The sequence below is a fragment of the Pezoporus flaviventris genome, unplaced genomic scaffold (genome assembly GCF_033815535.1).
Source record: "Pezoporus flaviventris isolate CSIRO_AGI_PZ_B2104156 unplaced genomic scaffold, CSIRO_AGI_Pfla_v1 ptg000105l, whole genome shotgun sequence".
NCBI classification, from domain to species: Eukaryota; Metazoa; Chordata; class Aves; order Psittaciformes; family Psittacidae; genus Pezoporus; species Pezoporus flaviventris.
Window position 1 is genome coordinate 132072 of NW_026892653.1, and position 26196 is coordinate 158267.

A 26196-nucleotide genomic window follows, 5' to 3' on the forward strand; every position below is an offset into this window, starting at 1 on the left:
AACAAACAGGTTTGGAATTAAAACATACAGGCAGCAATATCCCAAGTGTAGGAAGGCAAAGGAAATGACCCCCACCAGCAGGGGGTCCAGGGGGTGGGCTCAAGGGTTGGTGGTGGCAGGTGGCTCCATGATGGGGCAGGGAAGAGGACACCTTGAAGAACACCCTCCTGTCATCCAGGGAAATAAGAGGCTCTGCTTCCAGACACTCAGTCAACTGAGGGCTGAAAGCTGTTAGACTGCGCTGCAGTCTTTCAGGTCACAGAAAATCCTCAAGACAACAATCCTTCCTAAAAAATTAACCCATGCAGAGCCCACTAAGCAGCAAGAACAGTTTTAATGCTCCTGCTGATGAAGGGCAGACAGCTGTGTCACCAGAGCCTGCCTTGCAAGAGCCACGAGAATAGAGCCAGGGGAACTGCCAGCCTTTCACTGCAGCTTCCCAACAAACAGCCATGGTTTTGTTTGTGTTCCTGAGAGCACCTCTCCTGCTCTGAGCCAGCATGTGTAACTCAGAGCCACTCTCTGCCACGCTAGCTTCTAACATCACACTGTAGGCTAACACTGGGCTCTGCACATAGGTTTTCCTCAATCTCTGCTTGCAAGACACATGCTATGAAAACTGAATACGAGCTACTGGCCAGGGAGAAGAAACCCCCTGTCCTGTGCAACTCTGCAGCTGTAATAAGCTTTCTATGTGCCAAAACATGTTATCATCTTGACATACTCTACAAGCACATCAGCACATTATAGATAGTTTATTCTAGTGAAGTCTGTTTTTCAGCTTCTATTTTAATGTTCAGCAGCAACAGTGATCAAAGGTGACAGCAGAGTCACACAGCAACTACACCCCCTCAGCTATGTTGGGGTTTCACTATATGACTGTCCTCACGCTGAAGGGACAGCCCTGCACTCCTGCCATGCATCACAGCACAGCTAGAGGTGGCTTATAAAGACTCCACGGGATCTTTTTCACCCTTAAGACCATGTACATCACTGCTGTGTACAAGAAATCTTTCCAGTGGATTAGACTTACCCGACTCCTAATCACTACTACCCTGCTGAGAATCAATTTCAAAGTTCTAAGGAGCTCTCCTTCCTGCAGTAAAAGCTCATTAAAAGAGCCAACATAGCCAATTTTTTTGGTTAACAGCAGCACAGAGATTCCCTATTCAGTATCTTTAATTCTGGAAAAGGGAAAAGGTCTGTGTCCAAAATAAGCCTCTCAAGTCCTCCCATTCCACATCAGGAGTGGGCTTCATACTGGTCTCAGACGTGGTTCCTCCTCCTCCTCATGGTTGGGTGGCTGCTGGGGCATTTCTTCATCTCTTGTCTCTTGCTTGTCTCTCTCTGCTTGAAGCCAGCTCTGAGGAGCTATCATTTTCTTTGGGCCGTAGGGTGGAGGCCCAATTAAGGCTTCAATGTCATCATAATTTATCACTTCTTTCTCCAGGAGGGCATTAGACAGCTAGAAAGAGTAAACAAGATATAATGAGGCACAGGGGTTTGAAAAACAGTCTCTGAACTGATCTGAACTCTCCCTGCCAGCTCAACAAAGATCTTAGTATCTGAACCCTGACTACCACAGCACAGACGGTGGGACCCCAGAGCCTGCAGAAGCCACCTTAGTTCTCCACCTTTCACAAAAGCATATTTGTCCAGGAATACAGAGCATGACTGAAGGCAATAAAACAAGTTCTAGGGAATGATTTCTCAAGTCAGAACTCCAGGAATAACTGAAGACAAGCCCTTCCTGCCACTGTTACTGCACCTATGGACCTGCCTAAGATGCAAAGTAGCAGCGCATGAGACTGTGGTCAGACCCGCTTCCCTCCAATGTACACACAGTGACAACAAAGAGCTGTCTGTTCCTGCAGGCGTGGGCTGAAGGTCATCATAAGTTCCTCTCCAGCAAAGCTGAATGCTCTGGCCCCTCTGCCAGCAGAAGGGCTGCACTTGAGCAGCAGGTGGTTGTCAAACGTGGAACTGCTAAACTCTGCTGACAAGATGTGATACACTGGCCTGGCAACTGAAATGTTCACCCTGTAGATACTTTGGCTTAACTTAAAAGTTTTATTGTGATGAGCCTGTAGCAAACATCTGACTGCTGTTAAATGAAAGCAACAGAAGAGAAGAAGCCTGCAGAGAAGAGACCCCTCTAACAAGGCTTGCCTTCAGAGTTCTCCCTGGGCACTGTCCTGTGGACAGGGCTGAGATATGGCCAACAGCAGGGTGCCTAAGCAAGACTGCTCTGGCTACCTTACTACACACAGAAGGTCTGGAGTTGTGTAGCTGAAGGGGTTTTTGCTGTTGTCATTGTTCTTGTTTGTTTAAAAAGAAGATTTAAATAAAATAATTGCTTTATTTGCAAAACATGCAACACTGAGTTGACTGCTGGTTATTTTGGATGTTATGGGCCAGACTTCTGAAGGAAACATCAAGTAGATACACAGGGTGCTGTGACCCAAGTGTGGCTCAGCCCAGAGCAATGGGTACAGAGCTCCTGCTGAGGTGGTGGGGACATGCCAGTGTGACTGGTGAGGGGACTGTCAGGACAGAGGGGAGGAGGCAAAGCTCTACCTCTGCAATAAGGATTCCTTGTTATACCAGGTATCAAGGAGGTGGCAGGTGAAAACTGCTTGGAGTCCCCAGAAAGCACGAACCAACACCAGTCATCCAAGGTGACAGGTCCTATATTCTTTTCATCAAAGCCAGAAACAGCCCACTCGGTTCCTGTGCACCTACAGGACCTGGAAGGATGAGCTGTTCCTGCATTTGCGGGCTTCACAAGAACAGTCAGTCTGCTCTACAGGAAATTACACTGCAAAGAGGCTAGCAGAGAAGTGCAGGTGAGGGGGACAGATTCCAGCAGTGATCACTTCCACAGAGCACTCCTACTCCTCTATCCTGCAAATACCAGCTGGTGTCTGGAGGCAGACTACTTGCTGTTGGAAGAGCACACATTCCTCCCTGCACCTGCTCCTGATCTGGGGCGTCTGCAGTACTTGCTTGTTCACACCATGAGCCCCAGCATTCCCTCTACAAGACTTTGTAGGACCACAGAGACACTGCAACAGCTGAGCTTGAGAGCACAGAAAGTAGCAAGGCAAAGAAGTAACAGGTGAAAAAACCAAAACCACCCTTCCCCTCCCTCCCCTCCAACTTACTATTTGTAGCTTGTCCCTGTTCTCCAGTAAGAGCTTTTCTGTGCGCCTGTAAGCCTGAGCCACCAGGACTTTTGCTTCCTAAAAGACAGTAAAAAGGAAAGAGACATTTGGAGTGCAACAAACACAACGTAGATAACTGAGGGACAGAATCTGCAGACTGAGACACGCAGAAAGTGGTTCCCATCAACAGAAAATACAGACAAACCATGTGAAAAGCAGACAGAGGAATATTCAGGATAAGGAACAGCGAACTCCTGCACTAGCACAACTCCCCAGTAGAGTCCCAGATGGTGGGAAACGCAGTGTAATTAAGGAGGCTGTCTGGTAGCAAAAGATGCAGCTCAGCACAAATCCCAGGGAAACAAACTCACTAGAAATTCACTCCCCAATGGCTAACAGAAAAACATGAACTGTTTGGGTGCAAGTTTTTTTTCACCGAGCTGCAGAAGTGAAGAACAAAACCAGGAATGTGTAAACAAGGGTGGCCTTACATGGTCCATCATCTGCTGAAGTCCCTGGCTGAAAGGGCGCCGACCAATTCCAGGTGCACTATCCAGGTCTGGGAAGGAGACCTGCCCAATGCTGGGTACCATTCCATACTGCTTCACCATGGAGTAGGCTATCTTGGTCACTTTCTTCAGATCATCCTGTGCTCCTGGGCAAGAGAGACCAGACACAGTGCCTACCAGCTCTGAACTGAGTGCAAGCGAATCACATCCCCCACAAACACACATTCTGCTAGTCAAGAGACCAGAGGTCCCACAGGAGACCATGGATGTGAACACCCCACCTGCTGATGGACCTTTCTACATGTACTGCAGGACCCATGTGTGACTGAGTGAATCTACTGGAAACTAGCTTATGTGGAGTGCTTACCTGTTGCTGCTACCCCATTTGGATGTAACTAGCTGGAAACATGGCACAGAAAGCTCTAGGCCCTCCCATGAGTGGACGGTCTCCCTAGCCTTAGGCTTTGGAACAAGTTTAAGACAACACAGTGGCAACCAACAAGAGACATCCATGCTCACAAATTCAGGCCCAAGATCAAATCATGCAGTCTGACATTTCTTCTTGGTGTGGGAAACCTTCCTCTCTTGCTCAACACACCCTTGGACAGAGCAAGCACAAGTTCAGGATGTCTTAGCACAATCTCCAGGGTCTGTGCCAGGTCTGGCTCCTCACCTGTAGTGACTTTGTTAAAGGTGATGGCCTCGGACACTCTCCCTCCCAGTGCCATACACATCCTCTCCATCAGCTGTTCCTTTGTGAAGAGGTACTGCTCTCTTGGAAGGATCTGAGCAAATCCCAGAGCGGCGTTTGTTCGAGGGGCTATGGAAACCTGCAACGCAGAGCAACTCTGTTCAGAGAGCAAAAGAGTTCCCAATTGCAGCAGCAGAAAACGAACAGGAAGAGGTCTGCATTCCCAGTGAAATCTGTGGAAAGCTACGAGGCAGGCTGGCCTACAGAGATACCCCAAGGACTGCAGTAGGTTACCATTCCTGTACTGAAGGCTCTGCCTCATAGCTTCAGACATAAGCTTTCTGCCACTTTCTGCTTAAGAAATGGAAAGGAAATCATCCTCAATAGCAAGCCAGTGAAATCCTGAGATTTAGGAGTTGCTTTGGAGAGTATAAGCCAAAGAATTCACTTCACAGTTCCAGAATCACTGAGACTACCTGACGAAAGACAGGATGCCTTCAGAAAAGTAAGAGCCCTTTCCCATATGCATTAAAAGAGGGTAATTAACAACAGTTCAGCTCATACAATAGATCATTCAGAATTAATTTGCTGCTGGTGAGGAGCCAAGGAGCTGTCTCCCTTGTCGTTTCCACTCCCTATGTCCTCAGTGTCAAGGCTTTTTGAGGAGGAGATGTGCATGGGAAAGAATACACCCTGGGGTGCCAAAGACAGGCCTTTCCCTGCAGAGAAGGTCTTTTTCAACCAAGATTACTCTGTATTAACCCTTTATTTTGCTGCAGTATTCACAGCTCAAAGCTCAAGGAGGCCAGCAGCAGAATTCAACAGAAACACTAGACAACAACCAGCAGATCTCAGAGAGGAGAAGCCCAAAGGACTTATCTTCACACCCAGTGACAGGCTTCTTTACACATGAGCTGGTAGTGTAGTTACCTTCATCACAGCTTCAGTGTGCTCCAGCAGCCAGCCAACCAGTGCATGGCCTGATTCGTGGAACGCCACAACCTTCCTCTCTTCTGGTGACAGGATCTGACTTCTTTTGGCAGTGCCTATAGGAACACAGACAAGAATTTAATGAGACTGCCAGCAATAGGTGCAACCAGCAGGGCATAATCTTGTGCTCCAGCTAGCGCAGTCTGGGGCTAACTACCAGCAAAAATCACACTGCACTCTTGCATAAGAAGAGGCAGTAAAAAGTGCTTCAGTTACATGCTGTGGAAGAGGTGCTCTCTTCCCCTGCAGCAGAAAGCAACCCAGGCCTAGACTGCTTGAAAATACTGGCAGAAACTTTTTCCCCCTTTCCTCCTTACAACAGACTTAATAATTTGACAAATAATTTAACATCTGATTAGATCACAGCTCTAGAACACAAAGCTCTGCTCTGCTCCCAGCTCTGCCAAAAGCATGTCACAGTGTATCTCTGCCCAGGGACAGATCTGCAACAAGTCACCCTACCATTTGGAAAAACAAAACAAAAAACAAACCAACAAAACCCAAAACAGAGACTAGCTATAGTATCATACTGATTTGGCCGTATGGTCTTTCTGTCCCTTAGGCAGAACATGAGAGAAACAAGATGTTGCATTACATATAAGGTTCTAGTTGAGATTCTTGTGCATGAGCAGTGTTCAAATCAGCAGAAGACCAAAAGTATATATATAAAAAAAATAATCTTTCTCCAGACCCTGGAAACATCTCTGATTACACATGGCATGCTCCGCATGAGCTTATTCCCAGGCTCCTGAGGACTAGCAAATTAAGCCATAACTCTCATTTAATACTTCCTCCAAAAAGGTGATTTTCGAATGCATTTATTTTCCAACCCAGTAATCTGCAACACAGAGTAAGTCCAATAAGGATTAAAACATAAATGCCGAATGGAAGTAAAATTTCTAGCATATAGAAAATATGTTAACTACAGAATACCCTGCGTATCAGGCAGTTATTACACTGCTGCATGTTGAATGCAAAAAGGTACCAGTACTTTAAAGCCAATGTCTCCAACAGTGCCAGGAGCAGCAGGGGGTAGCACAGGCAGACTCAAGAGCAGCATTACACCAAGCTTGCTTCATGTCTCGGAAAACAACATTCTATTAACATTAATTTTTAAACAAAGTTAAGAGCTTTATTAAACAAGGAAACAGCAAAATTAGTGCGGCAGATCTTGTAAAATTACTGCTCAGGGACCCTGGAAACCACTGTGCTCCACAAGGCATGATGGTGATGGAAGAGCAGATTAATTTTCCCAGGGAGGTTATTAATGCTCCATCCCTCGAGGTGTTCAAGACCAGGCTGGACAGAGCCTTGGGTGTGCGAGGTGTCCCTGCCCACAGCAGGGGGGTTAGAACTGGATGATCTTAAGGTTCTTTCCAACCCTAACTATTCTATAACTGCAACAGCCTTGATTTTTATCAGTCAGTCCCTTACCATGCCTTCAGCAGTGTGTGTGCATGTGCCTGTATGTCATCTTCTGCAGAAAGATGTGTATATATATATATATATATATATACACACTGCATGTATATACATACATATATATACATACAGACACTTGAATTCTGTAATCATTCCTCTTTCAGCCCACCAAGGAAGGAGGGACTGTACTCTTCTCAACAGCACACACAGCATGCTTACAGAGATTATTTCTTCTCCTACGTAAAGTTCATCTTCAGGCATGAAAGTTTTCTATAGGCCTGTACTTACTGCATTTAGGAGACAACTCAGGAAACAACTCTGGTGCATCTCTGCTGCCCTTACACAGAGGACACAAACTCCACCAAGAAACCAGGCTCTTCTACATCTTCTAAAGACAACCCCTGAAAGCCTCTGTGCACTCAGCAGGTTTCCTCCCTCACTCCCAGGAGACCTGACAACTTACTGACTGCTTTCTGTTCCCAAACTAAAAACACAATGGGGACTACCACAGAGAAAAGTTCTTACTCCTCCCTTACAGCAATACAAAGCTTTAAGGCTGAGAGAGCCTCTGGACTTGCAAAGTTTTCTTTTGATTCCACACCATTTATTAAAACCAGAAGCTTATAATGAAAAGCACAGTAATATTTTCGTTCTTTCAAGAAAAGCTTTTACAGCAACTGAAATGCCCTCCGGATTGTGAAACCCAGAAGCATTCCTATTACATGGCAAGGGTACATTCAATTTACAAGCCTGAAGGGTTGTTTGAGGTCTTTTAGACGTAGTGTACAGAAAATAGCCAGGTCCCAATAACATGAAAGAATCCAGTTCTGCAACAAAAAGACTGTAAGGCCTCCTACGCACCACAGAGCCTTGGGGAAGCATGTCAGCTTCTCAGCAGTGAAATTGCTGAAGCCCATGCCCTGCAATGCCCCACCACATTAACCCTCTGTGGCCTTACTTGCTCTTTGTCTCACCTTCCAAGTCTGGGGAACTAAGGCAAGGATGGAGGTCAGAAAGAAAATACAGGTGAACCCCCTAGAAGTTTGGTGCTTTCTCTTCTGCAGACAAGAAATAAAGCACCTCTTTCCCCAGCTTATGAGGACTTCTGTGTTACTAGAGTCATCTCATTGTTGACTCCTGGGAGCTGCTGGATACAGTCTGGGATTTGTGTGTGACCACAGTTACCAAACCAAATCCCTTGGAGTGCTTTGAAGAGGCAAGTGAAACTGTCGAGTTTTCTCAAAAATCTCTTAAGTGAGGAATTGTTTAGGCGTTTTCTGATAAAGCAAACACTAAGGACTGAATTCCAGGATCAGGAAATAACTGACCCAGTGCAAACATCCTGTTCCACACGCTCTAAACAAAGCACAGAATGCCCGTCTGTTTGCCCAGGCTCACCCCCTGGTAATGACACTGCAGCTTGGAAGCACTCAAGCGTCTGATTATGAAAGCCACAGCTTGGCTATAGGGCTGCTCACACTGAAACTCACCAGATTCAAATCCCTCAGGTGAAGTCAAGTGCTCTGGGAACTCTTTTTCCCTTCCCTATAATATACTACTACAGGGTAATCTCCAGAGGTTCCTCTGCTGGCAATAGCACACTCAACAGGGAAAGGCCGACAGGATGTTCTCAGAGAGAGAACAGTAGTCTACTGTCTTTCAGTTTATTCTGCCAATTCATCAAAGTCTGGGCTTTGAGACCGAACAGAAAAATCTCTGATTTCTTGCTGTTGAGGATGCGTAGCCTATTTGCTATTCATGTTTATGTAGCAGGTGTCCAGAGCAGCAAGAAAAACCCTGGGACACTTCACTCTTTTTCTTCAAAAAACAAACCAAACCCCAACTCTTTTGAAACCAAAAAAGCTATACAGATTGTAATTCCTCTCTTTACTGTTTTACTACTGGCCATCTCCTCTGAGCTACTGGTTGAGGTTGCCTAAAAATTCAGAAGACAAATCCATACGGGGTCTTGTCTGGAGAATTATCTGTGACTGTAAAATCCTAAAACCTTCAGGTCAGCACTACAGGACAAAGCACAGTTAGGACCCATGTGTCTTCCTTGACTACAACCCACTCACTTGAGCCTTCTCTCAAGAAGTATGGCACAGACCAATAAGACTAGAGGGAAATTAAATGCCTGGATCACTTACCTGCAATGACTCTTTCCACAGCATATTCAAAGTTGAAAGTATCGATGGATTTGTGACCTTCTCTAGCAGCATGAAGAGCAGCTTCATTACATATATTCGCTATGTCAGCTCCTATATACAAGAGTTTACAAGAATTACATTGGATTTGTTACATGACAGAGATTGCAGAGGACAGAAGAAGCAAGAACAAATCTGGAGAAGGACCTAAGCAAGTCAACTAGCTTGCACTTTTTTGCTCCCTGGCAGCAAACCTAGCTCACGGTGTTTATGTGGGGTTTGAACAATGCAACTGCTTGGCAATCAAGGCTGCGTTGCCACACAGAGGACAGAGTTCAGTGATCAATAAAGAGGCTAAAGCCAAGGCTGGCTCTCAGTGACAGGGGAGTAGGCAGTCCGGGCTGGCATGGGCTGCTGTTCACGCAGTGACCGCACAACCTCTGTGTGGAAGAGAAAGAACATCTGTTCTGAGTTTGTGTGTGTGGGTGATGGTGGCGGGGGGCTGCTGAAAGAAGTCACGAAGAGGCAGTGTGCTGGGGCCTGTTAGAGGGGAAACCCAGAAAGAATATTCCAGGAACTCCAAATCAACAGGAACTCCGGAGCCCCTTGCACAGCGCTGTTTCAAACTCCCAGGGACCTACCCTGGAAACAGGCTTACTCTGTCTGACTGACAAAGTAATTCTATGTATTCCTCCTATCACTTTCCTGGTAATACATATCAGCTTTGAGACTTTTCCCACTGATTTGCAACATCTCAGCCTCGACAACAGCTTGGATTCGGAGCATGAGCAGTGGTTCCTCCCCTTAGGAACTGAGAACCCAGGCATTATAAAAAAGTATTTTCCTATCCCCACACCCTGCTACTCCCAGAAGTTTCAACAGATTGGAAATAGCCATGAACAATTGCTCATCAGAGCTCATCAGGGAGCTGGTTAGGTTCCCACTATTTCCATAGCGACAGAGGCGGCTTGAAGAAAAAACCCTTTAGACCCAAATAGTTAAAACTAAGCAACCACGAAGCTCCAGCCTGAACTGCAGAACTAGTGCAGAAGCAGACAGAGCAGCCCCACTGGGACAAAGCATGTCATACCACTGAAGCCTGGAGTCAGTTCCGCAAGGTGCTGTGAGTAGAAGCTGGCATCTTGGATCAGTTTGAGGCCCTTCAGGTGCTGCTCGAAGATCTCTTTTCTCTCCTGTAAAGAGCACAGAATACCTGAGCCCAACCAAGTCTTTTCGACATGACAGCGTCAGTGCTGTCCCTCCGGAGAGAGCAGGGGAGGAACAGACCTCTGGCAGTGGGGACACGGTGACATTGCCACCAGATGGCAGGGCTGTCCTTACAGTGTGGTGGTGCTCCAGGAGCCCTGGTAAACACCCGGCCCAAATACAGAACAGATGTACAGAGGCTTACCGTGAGTCACTGCTTTCTCTCTCTGGCCACTCACCCCTCCTAACTTTCACTCTGATCTGTCTTAACTTTTCTCTTACCATGAAAGCACTTGCAGGAAGGAGCTCTGACTGCCTCTACCTGTTTCCTCACACACTCGAACTGCAAACCCCGTCTACTAGCTCCTTCACCAGAGACCACTTCCCAGACAAAAGTGGGGGTGAGATGACAGCTGGCAAGTAGTCAAGGAGTGACTCATGCAGCTGGTCCAGGAGATCCTGATTAAAACAATGGTCTCAGTTGCCAGGGTTTTTCCCCTTCCTCCTTCAGGGCAGCTGCACAGTTCATGCTTCCGGTGCCAGATTCTATCAGGCATTTAAGGTATTTTAACTGAAAACTCTTGAGGACAGCAGTAAAGCACAGATGGGAGAAGAAGAGCCTGTGCTGGCAAAGCAGACAGATCTTTACTGCAGCTGAGCCTACTCCCAAAACTCTATTACAAATGTCAACACAGCAGACATGGAAGGCTCCTAGGAAATGGATTTAAAGCATTCAGAAGGAACAAGTCACTTAACAGGCTGCTTAAAGGAAAAAGAGGAGCCTTACAAGGATAGTGAGGACAATAAACCTACAGAACAAATGGTGCTCAAGGCACATGACAATTTAAGCTCTCATTCTCACATAAGCCAACTTGCCAACTATGTGGCTCCCAGTTTCCTGGACAGAAGACACAAACATAGTTCTGCATCTGCATGGCAAAGCAAGTCTCATGGAAGAATTCACCAACAAAGCTGGTACCAGAGCAGAGACACTTACAACCAGCAAGTGGTACTTCAGGGAAACAAGCAATTGTATTAAGAGTGTCAAGTCCTTTATCTACAGCACATAAATAAAGGCAAACAGAAGCTTACCAGCTCAACTTTCTCCAAACTCAGCTTTTGACCTACCAATGAATGGATCACCACTGAGGACTGGGAAACCTTAGTCATCAGCATCATGGTAAGGACAGGGCAGTAGACGGAATGTACCTGGAGTGTTGGAAGATCAATGAAGATATGCCTGTCCAGCCTCCCAGGTCTCATCAAAGCATTATCCAAGACATCAGCACGGTTGGTGGAAGCCAGCACTATGACATGATCTGTGGTCCCCATTCCTGTAGAAAAAACAACCAAAAATCAAAAGTGACGGGTTTTCACCATGGCACATGCTGCTTTTCAGGCGTACGAAGGGATGAGGCACAGCAGGATACAGGGAGTATTTCATAAATCTTTATCATAAAAAGACAGAGGGTGTTTACAGCATCCTTTGGGGCAGCTGAGGCTGACAAAGTGTCCTTCTCTCCAGCTGGGAGCACAAGACAGGAAGGAACCTCACGAGTGACACAGGCCAGTCTGGTCATCACAGATATCCTGAAATTCCCTTTTCATTTACTTAGGAAATCATGGCTTAAAACTTTTCCCCCCATTTAATTTTGCCACATTTGAAAATTGCTCCAACTAGAAACCAGAACAGAACCTTTCTATTCTGGTAAGTTAGGAGATGCCTTCTTATCCACAGGCTTATGTCAATTGCTGCTCTTTTAGCTCCAGGTTGTGCAAACAATGATGAAACAGCCTTTCCCTCACAAGCATTTCTGTGCAAAGCCCTTCCAGATTTTGTTTACTTTTAGCCTTCAGTCACAGGCAGCCCACCAGGATCATCAACTCAGGTTAATACAGAAAGAGGACACAGCCCTGCCACCCTGCAAGGAGCATGTTATAGCATGATTTATTCTTTGCCTTCTCACTCATCTTTTATCACTCAAAAGACACCTGGGCATACTGCAGACCACTGCAAAGACCAACCCTGCAGAACTTAAACCACAGACACGTAGACAGATACAAAATACAACCTAATAGTTCTGCAGTGATGATTAGCATACACTAGCTCAAACCACAGTCAGAGAAGGTTTTGTCTCCAGGTCTTAAAGATGAAGGAAACACCAGGATTTAGCAGCTGCATGAGAGCAGCCTGGAGTACAGAGGCATCAAAGGCAGACAGGGCTTCCCGGGGAAGCCAGAGCACTTGCATCTGGAGGAGGGCAGGAAGGGGCAGGCGGCTGTGCTGCTTGGGTGGGGAGCCAGAGATCACACTGAATCACTGAACCACGCTGCTTATTTATGACACTCCACCAGGTGCTCACAGGCCCCTGGGTATGAGTCACCTGCTTACAGCAGATTCAAAAGCCCTGGCACACAGCAGCCTTCCTAGGGAAAGGACACCTTAGTCCCATGCGCTTCCCGGGCTGCCAAGTCACATGCTGCAGAGGCAGCTTTATACACATAAGCTGGGCGGGTTTCAGTTCTCTCCAGCTCCACCGCAAGTGCTGCCAAATGTGTCAGCGTGCAAGAGCTCAGCAGAGAGATTAAGGTTACAGGTAAGTCAGAGGACTGGCTCTGTCAGCTTGTGCTACAGCAAACCTCAGTTCTTCCTCCCTGCAGGATGCTGTCTAAATAAGCTCCTGGAGAGGATAAAGCCAGCCATCCTTCAAGCATGAATTACACTGCACTTTGGAGTGTGATAAATAAGCAGGGAGACTGGCAGGCACTTGGGGGATAGCAAGCTTCATTCACAGGGCAGGATTAGATGGTACAGTACATTATCTGCTTTGCAGCTGGGAAGACTCTCTTAAAATAGGTCTGACTATTAGAACAAATGAAAGAAAAACCCAGATATACTGAGAGCATCCTTCTCACATTATCTTCTGCCCCACTTGCTCTCAAGCCTGTATCCCAGTGGTGTGAAACAGTGTTCCAAGAACTCTAGTACTGCAGCCTCCAATTCACATTACTGTTCCCAATGCAACATCACCTGGCACATCACAGGACTTGGCTTTCACAGGCAAAGATGCAGACTGTTCCTTTGGCTAAAATCCACCACATGGGTCACATCAACAAACGAAAAACAGCTCTGTAAATTCAGCCTAAAGAGAGCCTTTGTATCTACAGTGCCTACAAATGAAGCCACTTGAAGAGAGAAAAAAAAAAGGGTCTACTTGAGCTGGCAAGTGTTCTGCTCACCACTGACACAGAACAAGACTTTGATGGGCATCTCACCTTCAGTTTTACACTGTGTAATTCTCTAGCTATGTTTTCAAAAGCCTTCTGGACATCATCTGTGAACAGTATTACTAAAAGACAGCCACCTTTGTGAGGGAGGCCCTGGAGGGAGAAGTTTGCATACAGCAAGAACAGCAGAGAGGTTTTGTCTCAAGACTTAGGTGAAGAGCTGCTACCAAAAAAACCTCCTGCACTTTCACTTACAAAACACATATCAGCCCAGACTGTCAGGCTTCTCTCAAATGCATTCAGAACAGAGGAGATATTTGGGTCGCATTCCTCTTCCGCTTGTTTGCGGTTTGTGAGGGAAGATTCACTATTCAACCAGGCACCTGTTTTGACAAAGATGGGAATACATGCGTCACTCTGGTTTTTAGAAACAGCTTTTGTACATACAGGCTCCCTCCAGTCCCTCCCCTTCTCCCAGCAGATTCTTGGTGCTTCCAGAACACAACGAAAGCTGTCAGAGTGGAGGAAACCAAGGTCGCTTGTAGGAAGAGCACAATTACTCAAAAATTTGTGTACCAGAATTACCAAGTATCAAATTGCACATTCATTCCATGCAGCTGAGCAGAATGGCTTTTCTCTGGGTGTCCTCATCCTTCCTCCAGCCTGCAGAGCAGGTTCCATAGAGCTCTGACCCTCCTTTTCTTCCTCTGCCTTACCTATGAGTAATCTCAGAAGAACACATTAATTCAACAATCACTACTGATGACTCAGATCTACTTTTGTGCACAGGTTTTTTTTTTTTTCCAAATTAATAGCTCCCTCGGTTCTACAGTACTGCTTTTCAGAACTTCAACCATCAATTTCAGCTAAACACAGCCAAAACAGAGCTCTCAACATTCCATTTCAGGGCTTCCTCTTTACAAGCACACGCCATGCCTCTGCTTGCGCTTGGATAGTGCCCCTAAAAAACCTTGTTCAGTATTACCTTGAAAACTGTTTTGCCATGATGCACATAGCACTTCACCCTTCATTCAGGCAGCACACTCTGTTAGGTAACATCGCAGCAACATGTGCTAAGATCACTGCTGATGAGTACAAACCAACAGTAAGTCCATGTTTCTTGTACCAGCCTGCCAGTCCTTGCCAGCTGTCTCCCATTTGACACTGTAAACTCCTTGGGCTGTTTTTTTAGTGTGTTTGCAAAGCACTTAGCAAAATGAGGGACTTAGTATCTGTATGAAACACGAATAAATAATGAGACAATATAAATTTTAAAATAAACCAGGCATCACAGAGCAAACAGGGGACTATTAAAGTAGGTATCAAGGATAACATTTACCTTCTAAAATCACTTTCCCATAGTGCTGTACCCTAATTTCTGAATTGAGACTCACCAAGAAAACACACTACAAACCATGCCCAATTTTTACAGACTAGAGGAAATCAGACACTTTATTTTTAGTACAGAGACGTGGATTGTACTGACTACAGATTCCTGAACAGACACATGGGCTTCCATTTAATTCAGTGTTAAGCTGCTGCCAGCTCACCCTACAACTGTCAGGAGAAAAGAAAAACCCACCACGCCAGGATTGCTGTTCAGTGTGTTACTAACTGGACTTTTCTGTTGAGAACATCCACTGTACAGATACAGCTGTAAACAGTTATATTCACTCCAAGCATATCTGCATGCTTGGCCAAGTTGCCTAAGATCGTGCAAGTGCAAAGTTCCAGGGAAGTGCACATACGTATTTAAGGTGATTCCTGGTACTTATGCAGCATTGTGTGTTTCAAGCACATTCCTCTGATAACCAAACTTCTGTCTGGCTGTTTAGGATCTACTTAAAGCTGATTCCTCCTTCAAAAACTTCTTGGCACCTGTGCTGAAGCAGAGAGAGGCCTGAAGAGTCTCTCTACAGCAGGACCGCTCTACCCTGTCTGTACCATGCTGTGCTCCTGCTTACAATTTCTCCTCCTTCTGCAGCAAGGGCAGAGATCCAGAATTACAGATCATCTTGTGTACAGTATGGAGGAACATCTACCATTTCCTGAAAGCATTTTACAAGTCCCATCTTCTCTCCTTGAAAAGGGAGGGTTGACTCCTGAGCACTCTCCAGAAGGCAGCCTTGCTGCTGAACTGCGGGACATGCTCTTCAGTAGGGCACACCCCCATTATACTGCAAATGCTCAGTGAAAAAGCAAGCAGTTTCAACTTCTTTAACAAAGTCTGGAGAATGTGGGATGCTTTTAGTGCAGAAGAACCTTTGATTTTTCATATAAAGGGTGTGATGACACAACAAGTGTCACAGTTACAGCCAAGGGAAAAGGTGGCTCTGTTCCACCAAACAGCAGACTGACAAAAAACACTCCCTTATGGGCAGGTAGGTAGTTGTTTCTGGCCCTGCTCTGCAATAATAAGATTTAGCAACAGAAACACTGCAAGTTGGGTCAGTGCTGCAGGCTCTGACAGAGTTATGACTAAGAACAGCAAAAGGATCACTCCTTTTGGCACTCATGTGAAAGTATCTGAGAAAACGGCTGATTCCAGTGCAGCCAGAAGCCATACAGAACTGTGGCATCAAACCAGGATTTGTTTGCAAAGCTTCTCTCTCCCAGTTTAGATTAGGGATCCTGTAGTCAGGCAGACCGCATGAGAATAAGTCAAAGGACGTGAGAATTGTGTATTACATTGCTTATGGCCCTCTGGGACAACTGAACTTTAAACCCTAACAGGCTTTAAACCACTACCTGTCTTAGATGGAATACATCAAGTATCTAACAACATTTAATGGGCAGCTGGACCTAAATGTTACTCTACAGACAGCAGTGCCCTTGCTGCCAATTAATTTTCTTTTGTTTCCCAAGTACTCTAAGTAATTCTTCAAGGTGAAGCCATTTACTGCAGTAAGAGTCTTTGGGGTTGCTGCCCTCTGCCAGCCATATCTTGCACGCACATTTGCTGTTGATATTATATGCGACTGTTGGTGCAAATTCACTCTGCCCGTGACACTACACTCTGTTCTGACTCAGAGTCTTCAGCACAGTCACAAAAACAGTTGGCTCCTGGGTTTTAAAATCTAGTGTATTTAACCCCACACCCTTAAAACCCTATATAAATGTCTAGATTTCAAGAGGGTTATCTCCGTAACTTAGCCACAGCACATACTCAAGAGATCTGTCCTGAGGCAAATTAATTTTGTAGTAACCATCAGCTCTGGAGTAGTCCTGCCTAAGGGACAGATGAAGAGAGATATGCTACAGTGTCTTCAGAAAAGGGACCCAAGGTGGGGTACATGGTTCAGACTGGTGTTTAAGATTACCAAGGGTTCTGCAGGAAAGCCTGGGTCTGCATACACCAAGTACTGGGTACACAGCACCCACCAACCCTGTGCTGAACAGCACTTACTGCTGCTTTCCATCTGTACTCAGCAAACCAGCTGGGAGAAAGAACAGATAAAAGACCCACTTCAAGCGAGTGATACGATAACCTCTGACACAAGAGCAAGGCCAGCCAAGGCATCCCTGGCGTCCAAATTGGAAAAAACCTTCTGACTTTCAGGGCCACAACCTCTTCTCTAGCAGCAGTCCAAACCAGTTATCACTTATTATACAGATAGCTTTTTAGCAAGGATATGATCAAGCTGCAGTTCTGGGCTTAGCCCTGAACTGGCTGCGAAGTACAAGTTAGCCTTGTCCCAGGGAAAAGGGGAATGAGTTTGTTTTAATGCAATGGTCATGACTTCAGCAGAAGAACGCTAAAGAGGCATGGCAAGTAGAAGCAGGATGATGATGTACGGGCCAACAGCTTGGATTTCTAAGGTGATGAAGGCCCAGCTGAGAGGCAGACAGAAATACTGACCATCCATTTCCACCAGCAGCTGGTTTAAGGTCTGCTCCTCCTCAGCATTGGCAAAACCAGATATATTGGTTGAACGCTTCTTGCCCACAGCATCAATTTCATCAATGTACACAATGCAGGGTGCTCGAGCCTGGGCTTCTCTGAAGAGGCTCCTGACTCTGGCAGCTCCAAGACCTATAAGGAAAGAGAAGAAGAAATAATCCTTGTAGCTAAAATTGTTAGCAAAGCTAGAGAGCAGCATTCCTGGCCCCCAGTGAGACATTTGGCACTGGGCAAGCCCTCGGTATGACAGTCCCTCTCTCAACACTCCTGGCACAAAGAAATAGCCACAGAACTCATTTGCTTAGTCCTTCCGCACAGCTCCTCCTAGAACTCCTAGAACTGCAGGGACTCCTATAGCTGCTGTAAGAACACCACTGCCAGCTCCTAAGATGAACTCCTGTTTCTTCCACAGGTCAGAACCAGAAATATTCAGCATTTTCCTGCACACTGACCCTTGTCAGGTCTCAAGAGATCTGGGAGGAAGGAAGAAAAGGAGAAAGATAGAAATCCCATGGCACAAAAACACTGTACTTTCCCCAACAGGAGGGAGAAGCAGAAAATCCATTAGCGTTCTCATACAAGGAAGGAAGCCTCAGTCAATAGCTTTAATAATAGTTACAGGGAAGTCAGAGATAATGCTTTCAGGTGAAGAACCATGGCTTCACACTGTCAGAAAAAAGGCTCTAGCAATTCAGAGGGCATGCATTTTAGATAATGCAGAATTAAATATGCTCTGTCACTGAACACCTTTTGTATTTTCAGGAAAGGTATCAAACCTATCCTCCACATGCAAAGATAGGCTAAAACTCTGTCCTGTGCAACAGGCCCTTCCAGCACCCTCCAACTGCCTAACAGACCAAGTAACCTCCACACCCTTCCTCCCAAGAAGCTTACCTCCTATCACCTCCACAAACTCAGAGCCTGCCATAGCCAAAAATGGCACCTGTGCTTCTGTAGCCACTGCCTTTGCCAGCAATGTCTTTCCACAGCCTGGCGGTCCAAGTAACAAGGCTCCCTTGGGCACTTTAGCCCCAAGCTGCAGGTAACGCTCAGGGTTCTGCAAGAACAACACAGCTCTGTCAGATTCACAGCTCACATGGAACATTTGCACAAGAATACACCCTCCCAGAGCTTCCTGATACTGTTTTTGGCCTGAACAACTCTGAGCTGCTAATGAGAGCAGCTACATCTGCATTCCTGTTACGGAAGTGGAAATACAGAGATTTGAGTCATGCTGATCACAACACAAAAAGCCGTCAGATTATTGAAACACAGGCTTATTTAAACTGTATCATGAAGGATGAAGAGAGGAAAGAGGAATATAGAGCCATCTACCCCAGAAGACGGGTAGTAAGCACTTACATTGTTCTACTTGTACCTACCTTTAAGTAGTCCACAAATTCCTTGACTTCCATTTTTGCCTCATGCATTCCTGCCACATCCTTGAAGCCAATCCCTTTTCCTGACTTTCCATCCACAATGGTGAAACGAGCCATTTTCAACTGGTTCTGTGGAAGGCAAAACAACTACTGAGGATTTACTCCGACTTTGGATAAGGCAACAGTCTGGAAAGGCTGTCTGCTCTGCTTTGGGAGACAGCACAGGTATAAGCTGCCCCTACAACAAAACACTAAAATGCCCACCAACATGTTGCTAGTTTACCCACTTTTGCTCTGGAAACACTTCACAGCCAGACTGCTGACTCAAACTTTATTTATCCAAGTTGTTGTTACGAGAATAAACCTGCAGTAATAGTCCCAACACAATCCAGCTCAAACTCTAGATAGATCAGGCAGGGATAATTCTTACAAACATGCAGAATGTCCAAAAACCTTATCTGGTATATTCTCCCCAGTTTCTAAACGCTCTGATACTTAACACACATGGGAGTGGTACAGTTTTGAGGAGTATGTATTGATGGTAAACAGCTGTCAGTGGTAAATAATTACCAATACTGTCTTGTAAACACATATAAACACTTTGCACCCTTGTCCAATGCTGCCACTAGTTGTTCCTGAAACACAACCCAGGACAGAACTGTAGGTTCTCAAATTTAACATTAGACACCACATTTCAGCCTCCTGGTGCGTGTCACACCACAGAGTCAAAACAAGAATTTAGTTCAACACTCTACTAGTAACTGCTCAGTATGTTCCACTGAAAAATGCTACTTTGGATTTTTTTTCTTTGTGAAGAAAGTTCATAGTTTCTCAGGCTTCAGAAATATCAGCTTATTCAAAAGAAGAGTTAAACATGCAGGGGCCTAGATGTCCCCATGTATGCAATGATAGAATCTAACCCTCAAGGCCCTAATTACTCAACACTTCTTTAAAATATTCTCTGAGCAGCTGTATCCCTTTGTGTAAAGAGAATCCCACAGCCAGAAGAGAACTGCCGAGGAGGCTGAGTGGGAAATCTAACAAGGGATTAAATTCACTGTATTTTCATCCCCAAATCCCTGTGGTCAAAGACGGTGCACCCCAGGCTGACTTCTACAGAGTTTTATCAGCTGATCCAGCCAAGGGTGGAAGAGGGGAGGAGGAGGATTTGACTGATGTTGCAAGTGAGGCATGTGGCATGAGCAGAACAGGCCAACACATAATGAAATCCAGAATCTGAACATATTTTATAAATTGAGAACTCATTTTGCAGAAAGCAGCAATTCCTACTTCTGGCTGTATGGGAGGCATATTGGCAGGACCCAGTGAAAAACACCATCTGCAGCTGCAACTCATTAGCAAGCTTTGAAAACAGCAGAGCAAACTGGACTGCAAATTTACTGAGCTCAGCCCTTCCTGCCACTGGGGAAAGAAAGGGCCTCAGCTACGGCCAGTTACCATACAAGCTAGTCAGATGATCGGGTCAGCAAGATGTGTCAAGAATGGAGAGTCCTTGGCACCAGTTAATCCTCATTCTGCATTGACTTTGCTGGGGAAGGGGAAGAGAAGAGTATCCACAGGCTACAAAACAACATCAAGATCTAGGATACTCACAAAGGCGTTGAATCCTCCTACCCGTCCGGCAACCCTAATGAGGCGGAAGATGCTCCACAGCATGGACACAGCTACAAGTGTCACTATCAGGGAAATGACATCACTAAAAGGACAAAAGCAAGACAGGTACAAATTGAAGTGTTTGCCCACAACTTGCTAAGTATTACTCAACATAGCTATTTGCAGTATTTTAAAGGTCCTGACATTTAGGCAATGCAGCAATGCACAGACCTAACTAAGAAAATGGAACCTTTACAGTTTTTTTTATATATGTGTGTGTGTGTATATAAACCCAAACCCCAAACAATTAGCCTAAAAAGTTAAGCAGAGGACACTGGCAACTACTGCTTACAGCTGTGTTGCCACACCTGAGAGATGGCCGGGTCACCTCCTGGTGCACCATGCAGAGGGTGTCATCTTACAGGGTTTGGAGACAGTGGCTTTCCCACTGTAGATGGGATGGTCAGTGTGTGTAATTATTCCTCCCAGACACCTTCCCAAAATCTGAAACTTCTTGTTTGTGTATGAATGGATACCTGGACTGAATTTTGTCTAGTTACTTGCCCTCTGAACAGCATTTGCACATTTATAAGACAAGGTTTATATGAAGATAAACCTTAAATTGATTGTGCAGTACGAGACCTTTAGTCGAAATTCAGAACTTGCCTATTTTTTCAAACTTCTGTATAATACAACATTAGTACATCATATAAAAGCACAGAATAAAGGCTAGCCAGTTATGTATAATATTTTGACAGATGTTTATAGAATCACAGGCTGGCTGGGTTGGAAGGGACCCTTAAAGCTCATCCAGTTCCAATCCCATGCCATGGACAGGGACACCTTCCATTGGACCAGGTGGCTCCAAGCCCCTGTGTCCAACCTGGCCTTGAACACTGTCAGGGATGGGGCAGCAACAGCTCCTCTGGGCACCCTGTGCCAGCGCCTCAGCACCCTCACAGGGAAGAGCTTCTGCCTAAGAGCTCCTCTCAATCTCCCCTTGGGCAGGTTAAAGCCATTCCCCTTGGCCTGTCCCTACAGGCCCTTGTCCCAAGCCCCTCTCCAGCTTTCCTGCAGCCCCTTCAGGCACTGGAGCTGCTCTAAGGTCTCCCCTTCAGGAGCCTTCTCTTCTCCAGGCTGAAGAACTGTGGCTCTCTCAGGCTTGCAGAAGAGGTGCTCCAGTCTCTGTTCTTCTTTCTTCCTTCCCTATTCTTTCTTCCTTTCCTATTCTATCTTCCCTCCTCTTCTCATTATAGGTTTTTCAAAATTAGAAGCTTTGAGCTCTTTTTTATTTTAAGCCAAGTTTCAGGTAACAGAAACGGGCTGTAAGTTTAACAGAAGAACTCCCCTCATTGAGATTTCATATGCATCAAAGCTGCTCTGCTCAGTATGTGGCTCACAGCTGGAGCGAGCACAGTGCAGGCCATCCTCTGATCTACAGCTGCTGCAGAAGCAGGCCAAAACTAGGTGTTTATTTTTACAGACTGAAGAGCCACCACAGGCCTCCCTTGAAGAATTTGAATAGGGGGAAGGCTTGCCGCACCACCACCATTCTCCACCGACCAGGGTGTAACATCACTTGTTGAGTCATGGTGGCTACCACACTCTGCACTTGAAAAACTGATTGTGAGGACAAGATGTGCTCAGCTGTGCAAGAACACAGACTTTACTCAGACTTGCTGATGCTGACCTGAAACATTTTGGTCTGCTGCATGCTGCACTTCCAGACACCTTCTTGGGACCTTCATTTCTGAAATATTAAGGTACATCTAAGAACATGCCTATTTCTGAAAGGCTGCCTAAGTGCTTCGAATGGAGACCACTTTTTAGTTCTATGTTTATATAAAAACATTAAGTTGAACGCGAGTTTCCTCTCCAAGTGAGGGACGTTGCCACCAATCTATGATTGACAGTAAGCACAAATTTGTATCATACTTTCCATAAAAGCCAGGATGTTTGTAGGAAATGGGGATTCTCTCTCTCTCATCAATATTCAGCTCATCCTCCACAGCTCTCAGCTTCTCTTCAAATTTGTCAATGTTTGCCACCCGCATTGTGTACAACAGGGTAACATTCTGGGGATGTGCAATAAAAGCAGCATGTCAGTGTTGTAGCATAAGGATACAGCAGTGAGCAGAAGAAAAGCACAACATGGACAAGTCAGATAAAATTTAGCCTTATGTTACACCTTTTGAGACTGAATCAATGAACTCATGAGCAGCTAACTGACTCTAGGCCTCCAAATGACCTTGGGAACACCAAGTACTTTCAGCACGTCATGAAAGCATAAAAGGCAAGAACTAAGCTCTCCAGAAACAACGAGATGCAACAACTTTATAGAAAGCTGGATGGAGTTAGTATTATAAACTCAGTTATACTGACATGGGCTCAGACAAAATGTTACACTATATACAGAAATAAACAGAAAACTACATACTGGAAAGGAGGAGCCTTGTGCTCCACTTGGACTTCTTGGACCTTTTTCCTGTGTCTACCAGAAATGAATTTCATCTAGCAGTTTGCAAATAGATCATAAATCACCCAACAAAATGGGATGTATCCCAGAACAGTATTTTAATCTCTCAAGCCAGTTTGTAATTATTCTTAGTGGTAACTTCTGGAAGTAAGCAGATCAAACTCTGCTTTCTCTTTATTTTAAAAGATTCAGGAAGGAATTCTGATGGAGTTTGACAGAACACTTGAAACTAAAATCCAAGTAGGAGAACATTTTTGAAACTAGATCTTACAGTGTTCTAGACACTTTCTCATGTACGAGACTGAGCCAGTAGAAAAAAACTGGTGTTTTTTTTCCAGCTTTTTAGGCATATGTAAGATTTTCTTCCAGATCATTATTAATTAATTTTACAATTTAAACTAAAAGTCTTATTTCCAGGTTGATATAACAGAAGTCCCCTGAACTTCAAATAAACAAAACAGAAAAAATAATGAAGTGCAAATTTACCAGCTAGAGTTTTACAGAACATATATATTCATTAATTCAATTCCTTTCAACAGTATGAGCTATGATCACTCATTCCTGTTGCAGAAAGTGACTTACAACTTGTCCATGTGGGGTTCCTCCTGGGTGCAGATAAACCTCCACAATATCGCTCTCTGGCACCACCTCGATTCTCTGGACCTCCCCCTTTGCCAGCATCTCATTCACAAAGTAGTTCCAGGAAATGTTGGTCCCTTCTCTGTTCTCACTGAGCATGAATCGAAACAACAGCACTATGACAGTTAGGATGAGGAGTGCCCGTAAACGTTCAATATGCATTTGATTTTCCTTCTTCCTGCGTTTCTCATCCTCTAGAAATAAAAGATACCAGAAGGGAAAAAAGGAAAAAAGATATGAGCATGTACTTGTAGAGCTTTCTGGTCCAAAGAAGAAACAATTAAATAACAAAGACTGACACATTTTTTTTTTGTTTGGTTTGGTTTTTGTTTTTTGTTTTGTTTTTTTTTGTTGTTGTTGCATGTTTGGTTTCTCCTGAAGGGCTGGACTCGAAGCAGCACCCAACTTGCATTGCACAGGCAAGTTTCTGGCTTGGCTCACAATGAAGGTTGTTTGACTTGCCCAAGGTTATGCAAGTGAGTCAGTTTTTTGGATTATGTGGCATTCCCAGACGCTTCTGGCATCTAGACCATCAGACCACAGGGCCTCAGCTGTACACATGAAACAGCACCAAGTCAAAAGTTATGAAAGCAGAAGCACTCAGATGTGAACTTCAACAACTGCCTGGAAGGAGACAAATTCTGCATCCTGCTAACCAGCAAAAAATCTGCTTGAGTCACATTGCTGTGGCTATATTCAGCCATTCCCCAATGCCCCTGGCTGCAGTGAGGCACTGTGTGATTATAGAGAAGATGATGGAGGATCACCTCACCTCTTGTGCTTTAACTGTTGCTTAGGTAAGAGAAGGATTTGAAGCTTCAGGGAGCCAAAGAGAGAACCTCAACCCCAGAAGTTATTGTATACAAAGACAGCAATCTCAGACATGTTTTGAGAGTTCTGATCAGTGTGTCCTGTTTTAAGGCAGTCTAATCCTGGTCAGCAGACTTTAGATGTCACGGTCTGCTAGTCTCATCACCATTCCACCAAATGTCATTCTATTTCAAAATGAGAGACTTCCTCATTTGCCTGGCCTAACATAGATATAGGCCAAACAAAGCTGCTGGACCCTTATTGCTAAAAATCAAACTCAAGAACTACTACAGCCCACTTTTATACAACATGCTCCTACTCTGCCCAGTCCTCAGGCTGTTGCTAACATATCTACTGGGAAATATTAGGAGTAAAACCTGTTCATAGCGTCACTGGTAAATCACATAGCACAGTATTATAAGAGATAATTGCTTCCTGGTGAGCTCCTGATCTGCTGTCACCCTCTATCATAAGACCAACGACGTCTCTAGTACCTAAAAATATATCTGCATTTGCAGTAAATCTGGAATAGCACATGAGACGTGATATGCAGCTTACCTGTGGAAATAAATACACTACAAATCAAGCTCACTGCCTTAAAATTGCACAGGTTTTCTCCCATGCTATACATCTAACCCCATGTTTAAAAAGTTTTGATAACTTTTCCACATTAAGGATCTGTATCAGAAGGATTCATATGCTAGGTGTGCATTCCCCAGCCTTTACTGTACCAGTGATATACTGAAGTGCTGACATGAGAAAAAGGGATGGTTTACTCCAAGCGTTTGCCACCAAACCTTTTTTATTCAGACTCCCAACATTTTTTTCACTGCATCGGCAAATTTCAAATCCTGTGGTCTGCAAAGGGCTGCCACAGCACAGTTCAATGTCAACTGCCAGCTAGTATTTGAGTTGTGATGACAACAAATATCTCCTCCTCTTTCCAGCCCGATGTGGATGTTCTTGATATATAATTTAGCACTTGCTCTTGATACACAATTTAACATCACCAGCAACGTGGCATACATAAATAATGCTCTACACCCAGCAATGAATTAATTCTGTGTCACTAGACTGCTAATGCATCTGACTGCTGCAGCCCAGATTCAATTTATTTACAAATTCATAACAAATGCTCTGACACTAGCATTTATCACTAGCCACCAATTAGTCCCTACACACACTGCAACAAAACCAAGGGACAAACATATGACCCAGTCAGATGCTAAAAAAAGTACTCTGTCCTTCAGACACGCAGCATCATTTTTCACTCGTTTCCTAGCCCTGCTCCACATTTAACAGGAAAGGCTTGTTCTTAAATAGAAACAATGCAGCTTTTCAGATGTTCTTTCATGTTATCTCTTCACTTTTGTCTTATCTGCTAGATCCAGCTTTATTAAAACAAAGCAATTCATCAAAGCCGCAGGATGACATCCACTACAGTCTTATTAATGAAAATTAAAACATAGTATGTGAGAAGCCTTAGTCTGGACAATATCCTGAAAAACTGAGCAAGTTCTAAATAAAAAGATTCTACAGAGAAAAGAAGCTACTTTAGAAAGTGAGTACTGAATATGCGAGCTCCTTGGAGATGCCACAGTCAACTTTTGCTAAAGCATTTTCTGCATTAAAATTTCAGACAAAGTGAGGAGGCATAGAATATGTCCTAAAGCACACATGACTAAGGATACAATCACAAAAGGATCACCACAGGGTAAAAGCTGGCCATCAGATACCTTGGCACAAACAACTTCTCTAGTTCCTAGGAACTGGACTTGTCCAGGACTTTTAATCTACAGCTGAATTATGTCAGGAAAAGACATCATTTTTAGAAAACTAGAAGGCAATGCAAAGCTTTCCTCTACTCTGCACTTAATTAAGAATAAAATCAATCTATTTCTAAGCTTATGTGAAGTCTGACTATCTTTATAGTACAACATTCATATTGTACCATAACTACCCCACAATGTTCAGTAAATGAGAACCAGTAACTGTATGTGACACTTGCGAGCAACAGCTG

The 26196-nt window shown here is 44.7% G+C and overlaps 1 protein-coding gene across 1 annotated transcript in view; it reads right to left on the reverse strand.

Annotated features, from left to right (window-relative positions):
- Window positions 1-740: 740 nt before the first annotated feature.
- Window positions 741-26196, reverse strand: part of SPG7 (SPG7 matrix AAA peptidase subunit, paraplegin) — a 30820-nt gene continuing 5364 nt past the window's right edge. The window contains exons 4-17 of the mRNA XM_061477348.1: window positions 23310-23560; window positions 22187-22326; window positions 20252-20354; window positions 18641-18766; window positions 18153-18315; window positions 17217-17390; window positions 11339-11463; window positions 10014-10116; window positions 8927-9037; window positions 5295-5410; window positions 4347-4503; window positions 3656-3819; window positions 3165-3242; window positions 741-1465 (exon numbers count right to left, since the gene is read on the reverse strand). Coding sequence (XP_061333332.1) covers window positions 1256-1465; window positions 3165-3242; window positions 3656-3819; window positions 4347-4503; window positions 5295-5410; window positions 8927-9037; window positions 10014-10116; window positions 11339-11463; window positions 17217-17390; window positions 18153-18315; window positions 18641-18766; window positions 20252-20354; window positions 22187-22326; window positions 23310-23560 — 2021 coding nt within the window. The 3' untranslated portion in view covers window positions 741-1255. The remainder of the gene's footprint in view (window positions 1466-3164; window positions 3243-3655; window positions 3820-4346; window positions 4504-5294; window positions 5411-8926; window positions 9038-10013; window positions 10117-11338; window positions 11464-17216; window positions 17391-18152; window positions 18316-18640; window positions 18767-20251; window positions 20355-22186; window positions 22327-23309; window positions 23561-26196) is intronic.